Here is a 23,714-nt window from a genome sequence, read left to right as displayed (position 1 = left end):
CATTTGAGTGGGTTAAAATCCCCAAAAGTAACAAATAGGGTTGTCATGAGGAAAATTGCTGCTCTCTGCTCTCCCAGAGGTGAAGGCCAATCCTGAGGGGATGCCTCTCCTGTGTGTAGGCTCATAGGAGCCGTGGTGGCCTGCTGACACAGCACTGACAGGCAGAATCTTTCCCATCCTTTCAGCTTCAGGCCACGTGCCAGCTTGGAGACTGGGTGGTGCCTGGGCTGGGGATCTTTCCCCAGAAGCCTCTGAACACTGATCTTAAGATTTGAGACTTCATGTACTAGCAGGAGAAGAAAAGAGCGTCCCACTCCCAAGGCTGTATCCCACTCTCCAGTTCAAAGCTCGATTGTCTCCCATCACCCACAATCCACAAAACAGCTGAGATGCTCAGGGAACAGCTGCCAGGCTTTGAATTCAACATATTCCTTTGTTCTGCTACAAATATCAGTGCTGTTTGCCTGCAGGGTGAACTGCAGTGGAGGCGGGTGTGCATGGGAGGCACTGGGTATCCAGAGCTGCCGCCTACCCGCTGAGCTTCCCCAGGCAGAGCTGGAGGGGCTGCTGAGTGGCCACTTGCCTGCAGCCTCTGGCAGCCACCCTGCAGCAGGAGGAGGTAGGAGGCTGAGCTTGACCCAAAAGCTGCCCCAGCACAGGGCACAGGCTGGGACAAGGCACAGGGTGAGAGCCTGGATGGGGAAAGTGCACCAGAGCAAGGTGAAAGTCTCCCAACCCCATCCTGAGGAGGTCACACCCTCATTAACCTCAGGCTACGTCAGCTATTAGGGACTTAATCCAGTTGTAAAAGTCACATTTTACATACTGATCTTCATTTAAAATTTAGTATTGTATTTAGTTTCTCTTTTTTTTTTATTTGTGGCATAGTCTCTGCTGACGGCATCACCCACACAAGCCCTTGCAAACTCAGGTCTACAGCTCACAATGAATCCAGAGAAACCCTCAGCCACACATCACCCCCTCACCAAACCAACCAACCAACCAACTCTAAACCCAAGACACCAAACAACCCACCATAGAAATGCAGCCACCTCCAAAGGAGCCAGGCAGCTTTTCCCCCAAAGGGTGGTAACAGCAGACAGAACTTGACTACTGCTGTTGCAAAATCAACAAGAGGAAAAAATACTGTTCCTTCATGGAGTGGAACTACTACAAGTACTGTCTTAATTGGATATTCAAGTAATCACAAACATTTAGGACCCAAGGACTTTCTTCAAAGGGAACGATGGAGTTCAAAGCCTGAGCACTGGGCTGGCCCCATGAGCTGGTAGATCCTGGTGCTCCAACCAGCTGTGCCTCTGCTCTATGGTCTCCCCGCTCACCACTGCAGGGCCTGGTCTTGGGGCTGACCCCATGTGCTGATCCCCAGGCAGTTCTTACAGGAGTGCCCTTGCTCAGAGTGCTTGTTGCTTAGCAAAAATGCAATGCTGGGTTTTGAAAAATCAAGGATTCCCTACCCAGGATGATGAAGGAACAACCAGCCCAGGAGCCTACACTATGAACAAATGCTTAAGAACAGTAGTGATGTTATACAGTTACATATAACTGTATATAGCTGTGTTACAAAAAATAGCCAGCTTCCCACTACTGTTAGAAATCAAATCACATCTTGCTGGTACAAGGAGGTTCAAAGTAACTGCAAATGACTGCACTTGTGCAGGAAGGGAAGGATGTGAAAACCAAATTCTCATGAAAGTGGGCTTCCCTCAACAAGCTGCTCATCCCCCTGCCCACTCATAAAGAGAAAGCAAAGTAGAACTTGTTATAAGGCATTTATTTTTGTTATGTGTTGAAAAGGGACAATTGTCTTCAAAACAAGTACAAAGATAATGCCACAATACCTACTGCATATTGCTTTACTGTTGAAACCAAAACATTGTCCAAAACAGGTGCTTGGCAAACGAAAAGAAAATGACTCTATTACCATTGAAATCAACGCTGTTAGATGAAAGCACCACCTTCATTGTCAGATCTGATCAGTCATGCAATTGAAGACGCCAAACAGCAAATATTTTTGGTTTTTACAGTAAGTCAGGATCTTTTTAGGGTCCATATAATTCTGTATAAATTTAAGTACAAAGTGGGAATTACATTTCAGAAATCAGAGTGAACTGGGCTGAAGCAAATCAGGACACACTTGTTAACACTGGATTTGAACACAGATATCGATGATTTTGTGAAACCTAGCACATACACAGAATGGTCCCCAAGATTCAGCCATGCTTAGGTGGGGAGCAATGCTGGAGAGTGAAGAATATCCAGCACTACCACACCCAGAGGGCCAGTCCTCTCAAAACGGTTTGGATACTAAGGAACAGTTGTTACTCCATTTTAAGAAGAATTACATTTTAGCATGTGGTTCTCACAAGGGTGTATACAAGTTGTATCAAATACTGAATCAGAAATAAATAATAAAAGATACATCTAATACATCTTTTATTTTAATTTTTTTTAACAGCATTGACTTTACAAGAGAATAAACAACTCATTTGTAGGGGCTGCTAATATCTGAAACAAAGAAGTCATTATTTTGTACTCAACATATACTCAACCTTTTAATAACTTTGTGTATGTATATATGACTTTTCACACAAAAGCTGTTAAAATAATTTATACCTAAAAACTACTGTGTAAAGGAAGAAATAAAATAGGGATTTCCTTAAAAAGGATGGAAGAGGAAGACCCGATTTTCAATAACTCCACTTGCTGTTTCAACTATTTCTGGAGTTTGAAAGAGATTTCCAGGCCATCAACAAAAGCTTCCCAACACACTGGGAACCCTCTGCAAACTTATGGCACACTGGGCAAGGTCACCTGCTCATGAGCTGACGTGGCTCACAGGCATCTGCTAGAGTCAGTGCCAGTGGATTTGGGGTTAAGGAAGGTGGAGAGAAAGAAGACATCTCCCCAGATGGCCGTTCAAAAACACACAGTGAAATTCTGGACCACTGGTACCACAGTGTCCACTGGACAGGACTTCACTCTCAAGCCCTACCTCTTCTCACCACCCTTCTGCATCACAGATACAGGACATTTTCTTACACTGGAGATTTATTTCCACAGGAAAACTGCCTCAGCAGCAGGGGTGGACCAGACCCCAACTACCACCTGCACAGAGGGAGAACGATTCCTTTTGCTTGCTACAGACGGTACTGTGCTTGTGCTGCTGAGGAGTCAGTTTAACATCTCCATTTATACCTGGACCCTCTCAAACTTCAACCATCTTTAGTAACTTCTGTGGCCACAAGAGAATCCATGGAGGATCTGAAACCCATCTGGTCAACAGCTCAAGTGTTGATGGCCTGGATCCACACAGAATGAACAGGGAAAGGAAAGGTAGTAAAGATGTGGAAAGTACTTTTCTGGAGGTTACATTCCTCTGAAATAGAAATTAAAGCAATATTACCAATAAAATCAACAATGTGATCTGCAATGGTGTGCCTGTTTATCTATGGAAGTGAGAGATTATATTAAAGGAAATATTTTAATCTAAACAAAGCATTTTCACATACTCCTAATTACAAAACACACAGTTGCAACACCATAAAATAATTGTATACTGAATACAGAAATCGATACATCTCTTACTAAAAAGGATAGAGAAAAATAAAGAAAATTAACAGAGTAATGCAAGTAAATTGCAAGTGTGCACGTGAGGAGACTGCTACAAACTCAAAATAGACTTTATTCACTAAAAAACAAAATCAAAGATTTTCTGCACAGCTGTGGAAGGCAAGGCTGCAAGCTGGTGTGAAAAAGCCTGAGTCACTTGTCACTGCTGCCACGCAAAGACTTTGGGAAACCAGCCTTAATCTGAGAACTGAGAAGCCTGGAGTTGGTTTTTATTGGATGGAAACAGCAGAAACATTTTTCTTTTGTTGTGTTCTTTTTTTTGCCAGCCAATTCAAATGCCTGTTGCCTTTGGACTGTATTCTTCCTCTGTTATTTACCCAGTACTGTGCCTGGTTGTTCTCTAGATGGCCACAGCCTGCAGCTCATCTGGAGAACCCGAGGCTTTATCTTTGGCAATTCTCATTACCTCATGAAGCCTCAGGGTCAGGTTCCTAATTTGTATTTATCTATAGTGAAAACAAATTAAATTGGTAGTTCTCCATCTGAGCAACCTGCTGTGGACATCCTCTGCACAAACATTCCCAAGAGGATCTTGAAACAGCTTTACCATTCCAACAGTCTGAACAGTATTAATTCAAATAGTGCATCCCATCTACTGACCAGCCCAGCCAATTGTATCCTACAGCACAAAGGCTGAATAGTCAGACATGTGGTGAACGAAAGGCAAAAGGGCCCAGGCCCGGTGCCAGTTCTGCGTTACACACACTGCAGGCAGGGGCCAGTACCAGTGTTCCCAGTTGGGCTGCACTTCTGCAGCCAGCTTCCATGCCAACATGGGGATGTTCTGGTACAGCCATTAAAAACCCAAGCGTGACGTGGCTGAATCAGCTAGAGGGAGAAGAGGATGGGGATGGTTTTACACAGCTGGCAGTAACAACACAACTCAAGTTCTCTTCAACAGGGAAAAGTCTTCACCTAATGAAGTCAATCTCCTCAATCAGGCTAACACAAAACCTGGAGAAATTCCAGACAAGCTAATGGTGTTCTTGTGGATTTCTGATAATGCAGCAGAAGAAGTTAACTGGTGACCATGTAGTTTTAATATGATTGCTCCCATCAACGCAGCAAAAATAGCTATGCCTTTCAAAACACAGCAGAATCTTTTCCAACCCACAATAATAGAATTCAAAGAGACATTAAGGAAAATATCCCTCAGATTGTCTGCAATTTTAAGAGCAAGGGCATTCAGTTATTTTTTAATATATATTACTAGACTCCTCTACTTTTACAAGAAAAGACAGGACTACAGAATATTAACTAACTTACTGTGAAGTTTATCTTAAATCAAAACTATCCTGAACTTATCAAACGAGGCAGCAATTCAGAAAAGCACTTTAGCACAGGCTTAATAACATAGGCATGCTCGAATGTTTTGCCATAATGTATGTCTGGATACTTGGTAATTTACAGTTTTGGCTTTTAAAAGTTGGTCTGCCAATTTACCCCTGTGATTTGGCAACATTCTAGTATTTGAGCCATACAATAATTTCTGCAAGGAAATATAGCAGTACAGCAATTGCATGGTAATTTATGTGAAAACTCTACTGTAATGCCACATCACAACAGGTACCTGCACATTACCACCTGGTAAATTAAAGTGATATCAATACATTTGATAAATAAAAAATAAATTACAGACTATGGGAAAGATTTCACTGATCACACCAATGACCTAAACTTGTGTTCTAGTTACTGCCACGGTCTGGAGTAATATTTAAATATAGTATTTCTGCAAGCCTTCAGAGAATTACAAAACAAACTTCTAACAATCTTTTGTAAACAAGTTTAAAATGCACAATTATATTTCAGTAGTTTATTTTGGAGAAATAAAGCAGTGCAAAATAGGCCGACCAAAATTCAGAAGGCAGCCAGGAAAATAAAAACTCTTACTTGATGTTCTAACTAGGAAACAGCATACAGAAATTTCCATTGGATCCAATACTCAAGATTCATGTAAACATACTTAGTTTGAAAGGTCTTGAGTTACTAACCCAGTTTTAACATCTTTGTTGCTTCTTTCCCACCACTCGATTAAAAAAAAACCAAAAACCAAAACCCCCCGAACCCCAAGCCATTGTAATAGAGGGAGCAAAAGGCAAGTCTACAAACACTCCACCAGCTGGTTACAAGAAAGTACCATACAAAAATACGCACTGGCAAGTTCCTTCCTGAGGGCATCTTTTGTTATACAAGTAACATAAAAACATTTTTTATTTTAAACAAGCAAAAACAAACCTCAAACTGCAGATGTCCATTTTATTTCAGTCATGGCTTTATGAAAGGTTTGGTCTGTTATGAAGACTTCTACAAATCCTTAACTATGTACATCTGACTCACTCATACCACAAGCACTGAAGACCTGCAAGCTGCAGACAGCGTGGGATCCAGCAGCCCCAAAGCATACGAGGGTTGTGACGCGTGCCTAGCTCAGAATGGACCTGCGACAGGCAAGGAAACTGGCTGCATTTATGTGCACCCTGCAATTTGACAGATACCATGCTCATAACGACCTTACAGTCAGAGAAATATCTTAACGTTAGTAACCCCTCTAGAGGTGGAACGATCTTCTCTTCTGAAGTCACTCTCAAAAATCCAATCCTGGATTCAGGAAACTCCCAGGAATGACACTTTGGGAACAAATCCAGTCTCTCCTAAGGAAAACCTGTTGTTTACACAAAAGAACTGCTACACAACACTCTTCATTTTTTCCCCTTCAGGACTGGTGCCATCAGGTGGGGTGAGGACATCTTTTACACTGGTTACACCTCTCTCCATGGTCTACCTGGGCTTTAAGCTCTAGATCCTTTCCTTTTGAGTAGATCTCTCACACACAATACTAAACAAACGTATTAAATGCTGCAGTGATGGATGCATTACAAATACCTGCTATAGAAACACATAAATTCCCATATCTGCAAGCTAGAAGCTTAACTAAGGAAATGTTCATAACACCACCCCTTTTAAATGTGTATTAGGACTTATACGGGGAAGGGAAGGCCACTCTATCAAAATAGTGTCTCTGTTCTCAGCACTGACAGACTTGGATATTTCCAGTTTAGTGTTCAGAATTGGCAAAATTTGCAGGAATTTTCAACAGCTGAAGATGCTGTCATGCTAGAAGATGCAATAGAGGATGAACACCATAGGTTTGCTGTGTACCTCAAGAGATACAATTTGGCTGTGCCACAGATTACAAATAGTATAAAGCACTATTGTAAACTACTACACGGCCTTATCTGGCAGCTTGCAACAAAGTAATGTGCTCTCTGAACTGGAGCTAAAGCTGTTGTGTATTTCTACCTCATACAAAGGTACACAACTCTGCTTATATTTAATTTGCTAAAGAAAAACAAAATGCACAGCAGCAGGGACCTGCAGAAGGCAGCAACTGTGTTACCCCTTAGGATGGGCAGATGAGGTGCACTGCTCCAAGGGAAATGCGCAGCTCTGTTTGCCAGCCCTTTTGCAGAGTCCTCCCAGAGTCCTCACAAGTGCAAAGGAGGGAGAATTAAATTCTCTGCTAAGAGATGAGCTGCTTCTATTAACTACTCTGGGATTTCACCATTAGTAGATAACTGAAAGGAAGATATTTAATCTAGTAGATTAAATCACTCAACTATTGGTGCCCTGTCTGGGTCAAACGTGTTGCTTTTGGCAAGTGTGGTTAGAAGCTGTCTTTGATGGAAGCAATGAGGCCTGGGGGAAGAATTAGAAGCCTGGAACCAAAGTGATTACGTTAGCTCTGCACCCTGAACAACCAGTCTGCTCCGTCCTACTCAAATGTGCCAAAGCTCCACCATGACCTACCTGTCAAAGTCTCAACTGGTCAATGTTTCAAGAGTTATAGTTTAGTGATACAGAAGCTGTCATAGCTTTCTTTTGCAACGGCCAAGCTGGGAAAAGGGAGTGGGAAATATTATAGGGAAAAATCTCTAGCACTGTTACATTCAGACACTGGATTATTATCTGCTTGATACCATGAGGTCTGATTTTAAAATGCTGGTCACTAGTGATTACAAAGAATGATAGAAATGAAAGAGTAACCCTCCCACAATGAAAGGACTAGTGTTAAAACCCATGTGTGTGTAAACTCACTACAGATTTGCAACTGGAATCTGATGAAATAGATCTGAATCACTTTCTCACCCTCCCCCTTTCAGTCCATTTCATCAGCAAATCAGGTTAAATCAAATGGAAAGTTTGTTTTTTATTTTGCTTTTTTCTGTTGTGTTTTGTGTTACTTTTTTTTTTTTTCATTTTTTGCAATTGCATTGTTACAGCCTGATCTCTGGGACCACAATTTGTATCCCTGTGGCTTTTTCTCAGTCAATGGCACTGACAAGTTATTGAGAAGAAGCTTTTGTTGCCAATGTAGCGACGCAGTGCTGCTGAAAGCTGGGGGACACTGCTGAGTTGCAGCCTAGTCTCTGGTGTTGCAGTTTTACTGAGCTGTTGGTCTCGCTTTCCACAATCCAGGAGGAGTCTTTGCCCATGACGCTGAGGCAGCCTGTGCCGGCGCAGCATATCCGCTCATCCAGGATCCCACTGCCCTGCTCTGCCAGGAGCTTGCTACGGTTCAGCTGGCTCACCTCAGGGGCCTGGCCCTGCAGGACAGCAGCTATGTGGTTCAGCAGATGCGTGAAAAATTCAGAAACACCCTCATAACCTGAAGAGAGCAAAAAGAGAGAGAGGGGGGAAAAAAAGGTGATTGAGTAATTAAAAGGTAATTAAGTAATGTCTTTGAAAGGCTTCTACCAGTTGATTTCTTGGTCTGTCTTTGCCCTCCAAGAGATAACAAAAATGCTTCTTTTCCATGACATCATTTTGAGTGACTGCATGAACAAACTAGTATACGGAGGAACAGAGACCCTTGCTACGAAAATACTTTTGTTTGGTGAGGAAAAATGTCACCTTTCAGATTTTCTGTTTATTTTTCCTCTCAAGTATATACGTGTACAAATAATTTTGGGAATATTCTACCATTTGTTGAAAAGTCCAGGTTTTACCCTAAAGTTACAAACCCTGTGGTATAATGCTGATCTTTTTTGTCCTGTTTCCAGGTTTACTATGGAAAGCCACTGCAATGCACAGTTTCCTTGAGGCTGTGGACCCTCTTTAGAATTTACCCGTCAATATTCTCAGTTACGGGACTGTGGGGCTGGCTTTATACCTTACAGAAGATGCAGTTTCCCACTGTGTAAAAAGTAATGTGATGCTCATCTCACCTTACTTAACTTGGCACTTAAAACAAGTTTCCCTTCAGAGTAAGGTCTGAAAAAACACTCGAGTGACGATAAACATGTATCGGTCGTATAGTATTTGGTAGAAACATCAGCCTTTCGTTTCAGTACTGAAATAATCTTTCTGCATGTTCTGCTAAGTTATTCCAGACACTTTGCAACACAACGTTTAACAAGTTTCCTGGTAAAAACAATTGCTCCAATACCAGGAGACATGACGTTTTTGGTGACACAAAGAGTGGCTGTAGGCGTACAGAGCTACTGGCTCTACTTCAAACACTAGTACAGGCAGTTTTATGACTGTCTTCATTTTAAAATTGGACCAGACATACAATATATTGGTACAAAGTCTTGAACAGGATCTTAACTGCTACTGCACTACCTAAAATTGTTAACAATTTGATTTAGAATTTAGAGGTGACACATGACACTCAAGTGTATTTAATAGGATAGGCTGATTGTTTTAAAATGTCTAAAGAAGTATTCTGAAGGTGACTTGGCATCAATGCCAGAAGACTGAAGCAACAAATAATAGTTTAAAAGTCCCATGTGAATAGTACACATTTGCACAGCAGCGCACGAGAAGAACCAGAGACCACAAAGTAAATGCACTTATTAAAACACTTTCAGTGGTTAGTGGCAGAAGAGTCCCTCAGATCGATAAAGAATTTCATTTTAATCTCCATTCTCCTGTAAAGACCAACTTCCTTAGGAAATAAAACCCCAACTTCCTGAAAAACATAAGGTAAGAGGATGATTTCACCTTAATATAAATGTGGTGATTGTATGGTGTATTTCTAACCCATACATTAGCCAATTAACACTTATTTAGGCTGCTACATTGCTTTGGATTTTATTGCATTTGGTCACAATTCTCCCAGATACTTCACAGGTCACACAAAACACCAGCAATGTGAGACAACAGCTCCCAGATTTCTCTTCTCAAAGGCCCTTAAATAGATTCACCAAATAAATCAGCCATTATCAAAACATACAGTTTCCAGTGCCCCACACAATAATCCATCAGTCAGTGGGTAGCAAGTAGGGCACTCATGGGCCAGTCACAGGAGCCAGAACAAGTTCTCCACCTCTTTGACAGAGGTGCTTGTTACGTTTTCTTGCTTATGTAAAAACCATGGGATTAGCCTTCAAATCTATTCAGCGTGCTTCAAACACCCTGGGAATAAGCCATCTCCATAGCAACAGCTTTAATATTCAGACAGGAGATCCATAGTACCCTAGAGTGTTTCATGTCTGCTCACTAAAAACAAATCAGCCTTGTTTGAGGGCACCTGGCAAACTCACAAAGAAGTTGCTTTAAATATTTAATGGCAATAAGATGGTCAGTTACTCAGCCCTGCAATCAGCAGATGTTACAGTGTAAGAGAGATGTATGCATCAGGCAGGCTTCCTCTGTGTAAGCCCTCTACACGCTGGCTGGAAAGGCCCAAGTAATTCTGCCTGTTCACTCGAAGAACTTGACATACTTGTGAAAAAGATATACAAGGAAAGGATGAAGAGAACTAGAGTGTCTCAACTCTTGAGCCACAAGGTGCCTGGGGAAGGCTGCAACCTCAGTGGACACTGCCTTGCTCTGTTTACTGGCTGCTGCTTCAGGTCTCTTAAAAAAGGCAACTGTGAGACATCACTGTGCTGTGATGATAACAAAATCAAGAAGGACAGATTAAATTACACCTTCAGAAACTACTGGCAATGAATTTGAAGTTCACGTCACACAAGGAATCAGTAGGAAGATATAAGTTTTGCATGCCTTAAAGAACAAGTTACATGAATCATGCTCCAGCAGGTATTATCCCAGCCCTGCCCACTGAAACCATACAAGGCTTGAATTTTGCTGTGTTGAAAATAGTCTCCAGGGTCTTCTGGCTGAGCATGGACAGGAAGCACATTCGCCCAGCAATGCATCTGAAAACAAATACCTGCCATCCTCCACCCCTGAGCTTTGTGGAGTCAAGAAATGCCTCCGTTTTTAAGCAAGCATTAGAGATGCTACCTGCCTGATTTTTAGGAGACTCTCCCTGATGCTTTCTGCATCATTCCATGGGCAGAGAGAAACAGACAGCCCATGTCCAGCTCCTTCAGCAGCATATTTAAACAAAGTGGCTATGCAGATCTGATGCTTCCAGCTACCACATGCATGCACACAGAACCAGCAGTTCAGGCAGCAGAATGTGCACACAAGCTGCTGCTTGGGCTGGAGGCACTCAGCTACACAACCACAGGCTATGTAGAACCTTTTCCTTCAGTTCCCTGAGGTCAGACAAACATAAAACCACATGACAGGTGACTATGCCTACTGGTAAATATCTCAGCCAGCAACCACTGCTCAAAATAGTCTTGGTGGTTTACCACAGAACAGGAGATACAATAGACCTTTTAGACATTTGTCTTTAAAACCTTTTTGAAGAGTTACTGGTGCTAATGAGGCAGCCAACAGACAACATCCTCCTATAGGTACATCTGCTCTCAATACTGACAACATTCAACTTATTTCAAGACGACATCTATGGAACAGCAGGTTCAAATGAGCTTCAAGAAACGACAGCACACTAGGAAGCCAAGCCTCTGGGTAGCTGAACAAGGTTTTGGTGAGGCCTGGCATTCAGCTCCATGAGAGGCTGTCAATGCTCTTTAAAAGGGCTTCTCTTCCCCTTCCTTCCCCAAAACAGCAGTCTAGGGAAAATGTAGCAAGTCCCCAAAGTGTCTAGCTTGGTTCCAGTTTGGCAATGCTTGCAGGATAGAATGCCTAAAGCCCGTTCTTGGGACTGTGCTGAGCCAGGAACAGTGAGACCCTACTGCTGACACAGCTCATCAATGACTCTTTTGAGCAGGGTTGAATTTTAACTTGAAGCCAGTGACGCTCTCAAAGCTGCTCAGCCCCTAGAAGGAAATGCAGTTGCCTGGGCTCAACATGCTTTTAGGCAACAGAGTATTCTGTGTTGAAAAGTAACTTCTCTGTTGTTTTACCCCATTGCTGCTTCTCTGACTCCAGTATCCCTTGAGAACTGTTCATCTCTCTCAGTTTACTACATTTTACAAATTTTAAGGCAGTTTTGCCTAGCCCTAGCTTTCTCTCCTCAAACGTCTGGTCTCTGCTGCTGTCCTCCAGACTTTCTCCAACTGGTCTTCAACCTCTCCCATGGTGATAAAGCCAGTAGCTGCCTTCACTACTCATGTGTTCACCATCAAAAACATCCTGTGTGAGACACAATGTGGACCTGTGCCTAAGAAGTTTTCTCATGCTCTCAGGCCTCCTGCACAGGCTAAACCACACTGTTAATTCAATACCTCTTCAAAGACTAATTATTGTTCAGATTGAAACACAAGACTTGGGCTGAACATTGAAAACTATTGCCTTAGGGTATAAATATGGCAGTGCACAAGGCTGAAGCAGTTCTGCACACATCTGTCACAACAAGAAGACATTACTCCTCTCTAAATAAAGTTTGCCACTAGTTGTTCTGCAATGTGGACTTTTCAATATTTCAAGAAAAGGGGAATTTTAATCTGTGCAAAGTACCAAATCTAAACCAGTACTTGAAAAAACCCCACATAATCAACCCAAAATACAGGATGCAGGATTGCAAAATAATGTCCTGTATCACTGACTTCAAGGCCAGTGTCTGAAATATAGTCCCATTCATAAAACTGATATGGCTCCACTTGACAGTCAGTTTAGGTTGTTTCACTGCATTTGGCAGAGGACCATCTTTAAAGGTCTGCACATTGCATCAACACCATATGGTAGAATCAAGCTGCAAAGTGACCTGAGAATAGCAGGGCTGGATTTTAAATGGAAGCCAGTCACTGTGGAGACAGACAGGCAAAGCACCACAGGGCAGCAGTGGGATTGAGGCTCTGATAGAAAGATTAAGAAGACTGGCACTCTGGGCAAGATCTCTAGATGTAAAGATACTTCTGCCACATTGAAAACTCCAAATCTTCAATGTCAGGTTACACAAACTTTGTAACTGCCTGTCTCTTGAGACAAACATCACCATTCAGGTAATGAGAGGAGATTGTATCAAAGAGAAAAACCTCATGTAAAACAGCAACAAACAAGATCATAGAATCATAGAATGGTAGGGGTTGGAAGGGACCTTTAGAGATCATCTAGTCCAACCCCCCTGCAGAAGCAGATTCACCTAGATCAGGTCCCATAGGAACATGTCCAGGTAGGTCTTGAAGATCTCCAAGGAAGGAGACTCCACAACCCCTCTGGGCAGCCTGTGCCAGGGCTCCATCACCCTCACAGGGAAATAGGTTTTTTCTTATATTTAAATGGAACTTTTTGTGTTCCAGCTTCATCCCATTACCCCATGTCCTGTTGCTGGCTACTATAGAAAAAAGGGATGTCCCAACCTCCTGACACCCACCCTTTAGATATTTATAAATGTTAATAAGATCTCCCCTCAGTCTCCTCCAGACTAAACAGCCCCAGGTCCTGCGGCCCTTCCTCATAGGGAAGATGGACTCTCTCCAGCACTTCCCTGTCCCTCTTGAGCTGAAGAGCCCAGAACTGGACACAGTACTCCAGATGAGGCCTCAACAGGGCAGAATAGAGAGGCAGAAGAACCTCCCTTGACCTCCTGGCCACACTCTTCTTAATGCATCCCAGGATGTTATTGGCCTTCTTGGCCATGAGGGCACATTGCTGGCTCATAGTTTATTATCAATCAGGACTCCCAGGTCTCTCTCTGCAGAGCTGCTCTTCAGCAGTTCGACCCCCAGCTTGTACTGGTGCTGATGTATTCTTTTCCTGAGTTAGGTTACTGAATTTAACACAAATGACAGACCATTATTGCCTCCCCTTATACACGCTTACAACTCCTTTTAACAGTTCCAGTGCTCCAAGACATATGTTGCACTAAAAAAAGTGGGGGACCTGTCTTCATGTGCTCTACTCTATTGTTTTACTCCAGGCTACACTTATGAAAGTCTGCAAGGATATTTAAATCTTTAGAGTAAACTCTGTGCACCTACAATTTTATCATCCTCTTCAGATTCCTGGTGTTATTGCTTTTGTACATAATGTCTTTGTGTAGGAAATCAGTTTGCACAGGAAGAGATCTTCAAGGGAACAGTTTGCTGCTTCCACCCCCTCAACACTTTTAATGGCACAGAGTCTCAAAAGAAAGACATCTTAAAAGGCTCTCCTAAAATAGAATTTATTATTGTTCATCTCCAGAATGAGAGACAGGCCCAAAAAAGATCAGGTCCAAACACACAGTTCCAGGCTTCATTTTCTGGGCATCCCTTTGCAGGGAAGGGCATGACAGCCACGCTACAGTTGGCCACTAAAATTTCACCGTTATCTCCTAAGAGCTGGTATTTAAGTAGAACACTCCATGTCTCATTGGGGTTCTACCCTTCCCAGACTGGACAATATCTGATCTCTGAACAATATGGCTGTTGCTCTCGTGTTCCCTTCCCTGGGAAGCAACAACGACCAGCAGTAAAACTTCACACTAAGCATGCGCTGCAGTTTCCCCACAGCATGAGTGGAAAGGCCTTTCTCACCTGGGAATGCATTTATGTCAATGACTGCATGCTGCCCCGTCTGGTTGTTAATGATGATATCAATTCCAAAGAGGGAAACTCCCAGCGCTTGTCGCAGAGCCTTAGAGATTTCCCGGATGACGTCATCATTTGGCCGCTCATATACTCCTTCGATTTTATCCAGCTGTAGTGGAAAAAGACACATTACTAAGGGACTCTGAAACAGTCTTTTTAGTGAAAAGATTGATTTTCAGAGGTTTCCAGGCGTATATCCACCAAATCTAATTACAGAGAACTGGTGGTAGGAAACAGAGAAACTAAAGAGAAACTGCTCTCATAATCCAGAATCCTTCCCATGTTGGAAGTTCACCTGCTTTAAAGCACCTAGCTCTTCCTCTTCATACTGGTGCAACTCCTTCAGATACAGAGCAGTGCAGGAATGAATGGAGATCAGATTAAGTACTAGATCTATACCTTAAAAAACCAAGCACAGTTGATGTGTTTAACACCCTGCTACAAATATTTTGGATATCACTCTGTTACTTCAACACAGTTTAAGGCCTACTTTAAGAGGCTAATAAGACAGATTCTTGCTCTTAATCTGAGCTGTACAATACAACTCAGATGGTATTTCCAGTGCAGAAGTTAATTCAAAGGAGATATCTTTTATGCAGGTTTTCTTGTATAAAGTATCCTATAAACTTTTATTACAATAAGTAAGTCAGGTTATTTCTAAATGGAAAATGTAATTTTCTTCACTTTTCAAACAACGTGCTGTGCAGCAGCAGGACGCTGTTGTGCCTACAGAAGCATGTATGGAATATTTACATGTATGAGAGAGATGACAAGTAAACCACAGAAGTGTATACTCTGAAAGTAAATTTGGCCATAAAGGGATTGACAACCAGCACAATTACAGTTAATATTTAGCATGCCTATCAGTGTTGCACACAACTTAAAATTTAATCACTGCCAATTACAAAACTACTCCCCAACAGCGCTGTGAAATAGAAAAGAATCTGGAGACTCAGAGATTGAAAGGACCCAGTCCTGTAAAGTAACTTTTTCAACAGTTGAGTGCCTGAGAACTTCTCAGGATTCAAACCTGCAAAGCTTATTAAAAGGACTGGTAATGTAGGCACAAAACTGTGCCGTATACTAGCACTGCTGGACTCAGAAGACACTCAGAAATGGTCCCATGGCCACAGCTTGGGTGTGCTCCCACCACAGACAGCTACTGGTCCTCTGTGGCCCTGCCCAACACAATTTCTGTGCTCCAATTGTCACTGTTTGGCTTTCCTCACAGAACTGAGTCCTAGAAGGATGATTTATGCTTATTAAGCTCTCTGGACAGGAAAAGGCCAGGTATTTGCATTCAGAACATCCTTCTTCCCTTTGCCTAGATTAGCTCTGGGGAGTTTAGGCCTGGCAAGCAGCCCTGCTGCTCACCGGAGCTCGGCAAGGAAAACCAGAGGGGCACACAGTCATGCTGGTTCGTTGTACCAAACACACCTCAGCCTGCAACACAGAAGCAGACAACTTGTGAAGGAGAGTCACTAGCTACTAACGCTTCCATAAGAAAAGACTAGATAGTTTTCCAGCCGCACTAGAGGTAAAAAGACCAAGTGTACTTACTGCTGTTAAGACAGATGAGGATTCTGGTTTTGAAACATTGTGGCTGTTGAAAAATATTGATTCTCTGTCTGGAATTAAAAGCAGGTTGTAAATAACTTTATACCAGAATTTGATTTCCAAAGGATAAGTGCAAGGAACAGCAGATGGCATTGCAGCCCTGGGAACTTTTTCTTGATCCCCCTGGGCAGTGTTCAGCCACCCACCACCCTGAGGGCCCCTCCTGCCTGCTGGCACAGGCCAGGACACACAGCCGGTCACCCACAGTTTTCATACCTTCGATCACAGAGAAATAAATAGAACTGCATGGGGTTAACAGAAACCCATTTCCTTTCCATCAGCAGAGCCAATTAACTACATTCAGTAAATCCTCACTTTAATTTCTACTAATTTGCTGTACTCAAAGTTATAGCTCCAATGGGAAGGCATGTGATAGACGGGAGAAGCTGCTTTCACTGCAGGCAGCAGATTGATAGCAACCAGGGTACATCGAGATGCCTGTAAACCCAAGGAGGGCATTGTCATCACAAAGGAAAGCAGTGAATGCCATGGTCAGGACCTGCTCTCCCTTTGGAGGCACTTCAGAAAGGCAGTAGACACATTGGAGCTGACAGAAGCCTCTTATGTACCACAGTGGAAACCATGGGGAGAATTGTACCAGCACTTTCCGCCCCACTCCCTCTGTGATGGAGGTTTTACTGGCAGGGAGAAACCCACCACCACAGGTTTCCCCTTGGGATTCCCATCACAGCAGACTGATGGCAATCATACAGACAATCTGCACGGGAACACGCAGACCAAAGCACGCAGGTGACACCAGCAGTACAGTCTTTCTGCTCTGCTCTGAGTAGACATTTAAGAGCAGCCACAGCGCCACACGTAATGAAAATGAGGGACCTGTGAAAAGCAAACCCAAATCCTCTCTGCAATCTGACACTACCATATACTCTTCCTGCCTCTCCTCTCATTTAGAAACGCCCTGTACTTTCAGACAGTCAGCTCCAGGAGTGCCTCACAGCTGCCAGATTTGCTTAATTGTCAGATCTGCCTAATCAGGTGCCTGTATGGCATGGCTGCCTTAAACTCTGCTGATGAAGGTAACAATGCCAGATATTTATCCAAATCTGCCCACAAAACTTATTTTTATGTGAGCTTCCAGACAATTTTCAAGTCTTAGACTACACTAACAAGTGAGACACTAGCTAAGACATTTGTAGAAAGATGCCTTAAAATGTTTCCTTCCAGCAAAAGTATAGACCAACTGTATTAACAGTTTATATGAACTCAGATCCTGGCCTACTTAATTTGATCAGGACACAGAGCTGACCAAAATGTAAATACAGTCATTGGTACCTGCAGACAAGGACTATTACCAGGATTCTGCTCACCTACACTAACAAAACCCATATTTGTGTGCACAATGCAATGGTGAGCATATATGTACACACTAAGACCAGCAGAAGCCACTCAGTGACAAGTGGCATTTTTTCATTCATCTCCCTTAGTTTGATACCTTCTCCCCTCCTCCCCCAACCTCCTGGATTTGTCTCCTTGCAGGCAGATCATGCTCCCACCCATGTGCTGCTAATTCCTTTTTGCTTCTGATAGGCCCCAGAATGTAGTTCTCTGGAAAGGAGACTTTTTTTCCACAAAGGAAGTTTAAGTCATCTTTAATGAAAATCCTTCAAGTGCTGCTTTTTAGTGACATATAGGAGCAATCACTGTCTTGCTGACAAATTCATTCCTCCTTCCCCTCAATACAGATGGTAACTCAGGTTTATAACACTAGGCTCACATGAACAGTGCCTCATTTAGCGGAGAGCACAAGTGATCTTTAATTTAAACACACATACATAATCAAGGTAAAAATAGGGAGAGGAAGTTCTAAAGTGATGGAATCCAGGAAATTCTCTCCAAAGCACATTTATAAACAAACTCCGGAACAAATGACACATTAACTTACTGTGAAATGAGAGAATTTTTCTCCCTCTCCCCCTTTCCACGTGACATAAACCACTGTTTCTAACAGGTAAGACTCAGATTACTGTTCCATAAATATTTACTATACGAATGTCATTCATATGTATTCCAGAACAGATGAGTTATCTCCCTGCCTATTGAAATAATACAGAAGAGGAAACGTGGTATGTAAGAAGCAGTTGCCTTCACTTCAGTAACCTCTTCAAAGATACTTTTCTTTTGAGCTGTTGGCTGATAAGGCCACAAGAACTGACATTTCCTTTTAAATTGGCACAACATACCTGAGATTCCTGCAGAAAAGTTCTTTAGAGATGGTCTTTTCACCACTGTGTAGGATTCCCCAACCACAAAGACTTTGTACAGCACAGCGTTGTGATTGATGAAGCTCTGAATGACGCACGGCGGGCGAACAGCTTTCAGGCCCTCCCGGTTGAAGATGATCGCCATCTGGAAACATGTGCACACAATTCTGCACAAGTCTTTCAATAATTTCATGCTTACCCACCACCTGACTAGCAACGAGGGGGAACAGCTACTGATGCATATACACTGACCACATGTGAATTCCTTCTCAGCAGCTCGTCCTGTTTAATTAAGGTTCATTTCACTGATCCACAACTCTCCAAACACAGTGCAGTTTTCATTTGCAATGAACACTTTCTTCTCATCTTTTTGCAATTGGAACAGTAATTTGAATATTCTTGAAATTGAAATGGCCTCAAGTTGCACCAGGGGAGGGTTAGATTAGATACTAGAACTGTTTCACTGAAGTGGTCGTTAAGCACTGGAACAGGCTGCCCAGGGAGGTGGTGGAGTCACCATCCCTGGAGATATTTAAAAGACGTGTAGATGAGGTGCTGAGGGATATGGTTTAGTTTCGCAATGGGCTTGGCCGTCTAAGGTTAGTGCTTGGACTCAATGATCTTAAAGGTCTTTTCCAACCAAACAATTCTGTGATTCTGCAACTGCAGGTACAACAGAAAGGTAAAATATTTAACGAACACAGATGACAAAGTTTGTATTGAATACAAGCATGTATCACGAGAATAGTAGAAGGAACAGCTCTATGTATTAACTGTATGAGTTCTTCCCCACTGCTCTGCTTCCTACAGATTTTACAAAGAAACCTTACCACTTTACACACTTTCTCATATATTATATATGATCATTTGCTTATTTGATGTACACTCTACTTTCAGATTTAATTTTTGCTACACCTTAGTTTGTTCCTGTAATAAAAATAGTAAATAGAATAGGTTCTGTTGTTCAAAAACATAGCCATGGTAAATGACATGGTGATTACATACTTATAGTCAAAAGCCTGAGCACATTTTTGTCCTTATTCCTCCTTATCTGGTAGACCACATAAGATCATGTAACCATCTGCATTCATGAACAACTCATCAGATTAACATTTTCTGAGTTCAAGTCAACATATGCCTTCAATACCTACTTGCACCTGATATTCTTACTCTGTCTCTGTTATACTAGATGCTTATCTATCTCAATTTGAGAGTGGTAGCAACCGGTGCAAGAAACCTGCTCTAATCAGCACACTTCTGCATCAAGATGATTCATGTCATTAACACCACACTTCATTTGTCTCACTGGTGGCAAGAAACACTGGCCTCTTCTTCCTGCTGTGTAGACTGTAGACATTACAGTACCTACAACACCATATTGGCAAGAACCATTCTGTTCCTATAGTGGTCTCTTCATTATTAATTAATCCCCAGAAACAAACATAAGATGAGCAGGTACTTATTGCATTTTAGAAGTGTGGAAACTCAGAGAGTTTATCTTCCTGGCTTGGGACTATCCTAGGCTACTGGAAATGTGGGAAACCTCTTCTGCAGAGCTCTGTGCTGACAGTCCCACAGACTAGCACACAGTCCAGGAATTGCCTTATGCTGGCTCACTACCATGTCTCATGGGTTTTAGCATGCAGGAATACAGTTCCAAGTTTTCATTTGCAGGGTGCACTTGCTCTTTGTCATCTTGCACAGAAATATTGTGTCTGGCAGTAACATGGGAACAATACTTTGTATTAGACTTTCCAAACATCATACCTCATTATCAGTAGAGCTCTTTTGAAGGCAAACCAAAACATTTGGCACCAAGATTTTTTACTGACAATGTCCTTAAGAAAATCAGTCTCAAAAAATACAGTGATTATCTGTCTTTTCATTCCTGTCTGCTCAACATTTAGAAAAAGAGTCATTCTGAACACATTTCTTCAGGTTATGAGTCTAAGTGATGTCTGATGGCAACTTTATGAAAGCTCTATTATGTTCTGACCTGTTGGCAGCCAGGAAAGACAGCACTCAGGGATCATCTCTGCTGAAATCTAACAATTGGTGCTGGCAGAGTAGGGTTCAAGTCGTTATCTGGCTGACGTGACTTGGCCATGTAGAACTGTGGGATGCCACAAGAAGACTAACTAGCACCTTGACTTAAGTAGCTCATCTTTTCACTGCAAAATGCAGAGTCTGTCAGCCCTGACTGGTGCCAAACCCAAGCTCGAGCCTGCATCTTTCTCTGTCACTGTTAGCCAGTACTTTCCTGAATAGTCATCTGATGAAGAAAAGTAGGTTTCTGGTTAGGCTCTGTTCTAGTTCCAGTATCAGCTCGACAGTGGGAATATCACTACAGAAAATAAAGTGATTTACCAAAAGTCAAAGGAGGAGTCATTAATACAACAGGCAATTTCTGCCTTGTGACCTATGCTCCACCTTTCAGACAGACTGAGGCAGAGTAGGCAGAGTATTTACGTTTCCCTTGCCATTACTGACGACAAAATAGTGATTATAAGACAGTTCTGTCTGATCATGAATACATTTTTGGATCAGTCCTGAGAACTCAGTAACTCCAAAAGTGACTACTACTACTAACTATATAAAGCACAATGCAAGACCCCAGGCTTTTTTCCAGGGGTCCTCCTAGGCTCTAGTCACAAGTTCCTGTGATAAAGTGCAAACTACAACTGTATTTTAGTCTAATTTTTGCTTGGAAAATGTAATTCTGGCAGGAGGCCAGAAAGAAGAGCAAAGAAAGATTCACCAGGGAAAAAAGTCCATGCCTAACTGGACAAGCACTGAAAGGTTCATGCGTTTCAGGCTGTAGTTGCAAAAAAAAAATCAGTGGGGATTCCATCTCTTGATGGAAAAATTAGCAGGGAAGCTTGAGTCTTAAATTCATTAACAGTCCAGACCCCAAGTTTTTTGGGGAATGACAGCAAAAATTTATAGCAGCTGCTCCAGCAAACTAACAGAATTGTCTGTGGGCTTATGAAACGATCTGTGCTAAGGTCTGCATGACAAATCTCACTGCATTTTTAAAAGGAGGTGCTGGTCACCCAAAATTTCAGCCATAGCCATTCTGCTCATCTAGATTTAAGTTTTACTTCAGAGCCTCCAGCTCTCAGAGACACTGCAGCAAAACATTTTAGGAGCAGCTGGGAAAGCTGGACTGATGACCATGTTAACAAAGGAAGCTAGGCATTTGGAGAGCCAGCAGCAAGGGCTGGATTCTCAAAACTGAGCTGCAGCAACCAGGAAGGCAGGAAGTACAAATAGAAAAGGATTAAAATAGGACTCAAGTTGCCTAAATTTAGAGGAAGCTAAGCTCATAGGGAATGCACCCCTTCCAGGAATATACATCTATTTTAACTGCAAATGCCTTACAGAAAGGAGGGAAGGCAGATAATTCTACCAGGCCCATTTTCCCTGCAGCTCCACTGTGTTACCACAACTGGCCATGCCTGGAAACCATCTCTATTTTCAATTCCCTTTCCCTAAAGGAGAGGAACCAGCTGCTTCATCTGCATCACAAAATCATTTCACACCATGTACCACATACATGCTGGAAGAGAAACATGATGGGGTGGAAACACTGTTTAGTGTGACCTCCCACCAAAGGAGAAGCTGAAGGAGATTCTTTGCAGAAAGAGCTGACTGGAGACTACAAACTGCCAGAAGCAACTAGATGACAGAAGCTAGAAACTGCTAGAAAGAACTTTCATGTCAAGGGGTTAAAGTCATATTTAACCTTATTTCTGAAGATCTGAAAAAATAATGGTGTAAGTAAATGTGAGGGAGAAGCTAGGCCAGTGAGGTCATCTGGGCATAGCCCTCATTGTGTCTGCTGCAGGACTGGAAAGTACCAGCCAAACCACCATGAGGGAACTGGGGGCAGAGGGGTAACACTGCAAAAGTTTCTTAACTCACCTCATGAGAGTTGGTTCCATGGGCAACTCTGGTTTTACAAACTGGGTAAATAAAAAAGAAAAAACAATGCATCACTGAAACAGGACCCACAAAACCTTTACAAATCCATTCCCACTCACATATGCAAACACTGGAGTTTACCAGACCAAGGCACTAACTGTACCAGATACCAGTGACAGTCTCTGCTTGAATAGTGTCCTTGATCACTGCAAAGTGTGACTCCAAGCCCTTCTCTCTCAACTGCTCCCTGTAACTAAGGTGCAAGTAGAGGTTATTATTAGGAGTGGACAGAGATGCAAAGCATCAGTACTGGTATTGCCATTCTGCCTATTCAGGGGGCATCTTCACAAGTAAGTTATTTTGTCTGAGGCTGGAACCACTTTACAGGGTTTTTTTCTGCCTTCCTGGTTTTGGAGAAGAGCAGTAACCTTAATGGGCTGAACCAAACTAAGAAATAATGTGTTTTTTGTAGGCAACCATAGAGAGGGACCAAAAAAGGTAGAAAGAGCCCAGCAGTCTTTCTTTCTCCTTCATATACCTTATCTGCCCTGTGTATCCTGGTTCTCCTTCCATCCTAAAACCAGTAAGAGGAAAGAAACAACATGCTTCTGCTACTATGAAACCAGAGAAGAGCTGAACACCCTGGGATCCACAAAATGACTAGAGCTGATGTTACTTATATGTTAAGCAAAGGAGATGAAAACATGCAAGTAGTGAGGGGGTGGATAAGACAAAACTTCTTAGGGCGCTGTTGGAAGAGTCAAATAGCCAGACAAGAGGACAGGCAGCTATGAAAGGCAGATGACCTGCACCAGAGTCCAAAAAGCTGGTAACTTGAAATTTTGTAAAGTGGTATGTGATGTCTCACAGACACAGTCTGGAAAGCAGGAGCATTTTTAGAGGGGAAAAAAAAAAACAGAGAGTCAACAGAAAAAGCACTCCCCCGGTAACAGATTAATTTTCAGTGGTATTTTAAATTTCATCATCATTTAAAGGGGTGACTCAGACCTTCTGAATATAAGGAATATGCTGCTGACTATTGCTACAAAGCACTAACAGTTCATAGCAGCTGTTTGAGGCTGTGGGCCCTTGGTGTCTGCTATCTGTGATAATTTTTACACTTTTCCTTCCACCTTCTAAGATTATATTTGTAGCCTGGACCAGAGAAAGGGAAAGATGGGTGAAAACAGGCAGCAGTCAGCAAGGCAGTGATTTTCTCAAGAAAAATATTGAACACAGCTGGCAGAAGAAATGCCTTGCACAAGTTCGGGGCAAGAGGCTGACTTTGTTAGAACTATTAGCATGTGCCAACAGTGCATGTTTACCGTAGTGAGATGTTTAAAGCAAAGAACATCAAAAAGGGCAAAATACAAGCTAAATGGACAGGGTTTTGTTCCACATTCCAAGCAGAAGGCTTCAGAGCCTTTGTTTCAGGAAGGATTTAACATCCCTGACACACTGT

General features: G+C 42.4%; 1 protein-coding gene across 1 annotated transcript in view; it reads right to left on the bottom strand.

Annotated features, from left to right (window-relative positions):
- Positions 1-1,780: 1,780 nt before the first annotated feature.
- ITPK1 (inositol-tetrakisphosphate 1-kinase) overlaps positions 1,781-23,714 on the bottom strand; it is a 153,325-nt gene continuing 131,391 nt past the window's right edge. The window contains exons 7-11 of the mRNA XM_061997805.1: positions 22,253-22,293; positions 18,308-18,473; positions 16,050-16,117; positions 14,436-14,598; positions 1,781-8,320 (exon numbers count right to left, since the gene is read on the bottom strand). Coding sequence (XP_061853789.1) covers positions 7,998-8,320; positions 14,436-14,598; positions 16,050-16,117; positions 18,308-18,473; positions 22,253-22,293 — 761 coding nt within the window. The 3' untranslated portion in view covers positions 1,781-7,997. The remainder of the gene's footprint in view (positions 8,321-14,435; positions 14,599-16,049; positions 16,118-18,307; positions 18,474-22,252; positions 22,294-23,714) is intronic.

The sequence above is a fragment of the Colius striatus genome, chromosome 6 (assembly GCF_028858725.1).
Source record: "Colius striatus isolate bColStr4 chromosome 6, bColStr4.1.hap1, whole genome shotgun sequence".
NCBI lineage: Eukaryota > Metazoa > Chordata > Aves > Coliiformes > Coliidae > Colius > Colius striatus.
Note: the sequence above shows the minus strand (reverse complement) of the source record. Positions and strands in the feature narration are given on the sequence as shown.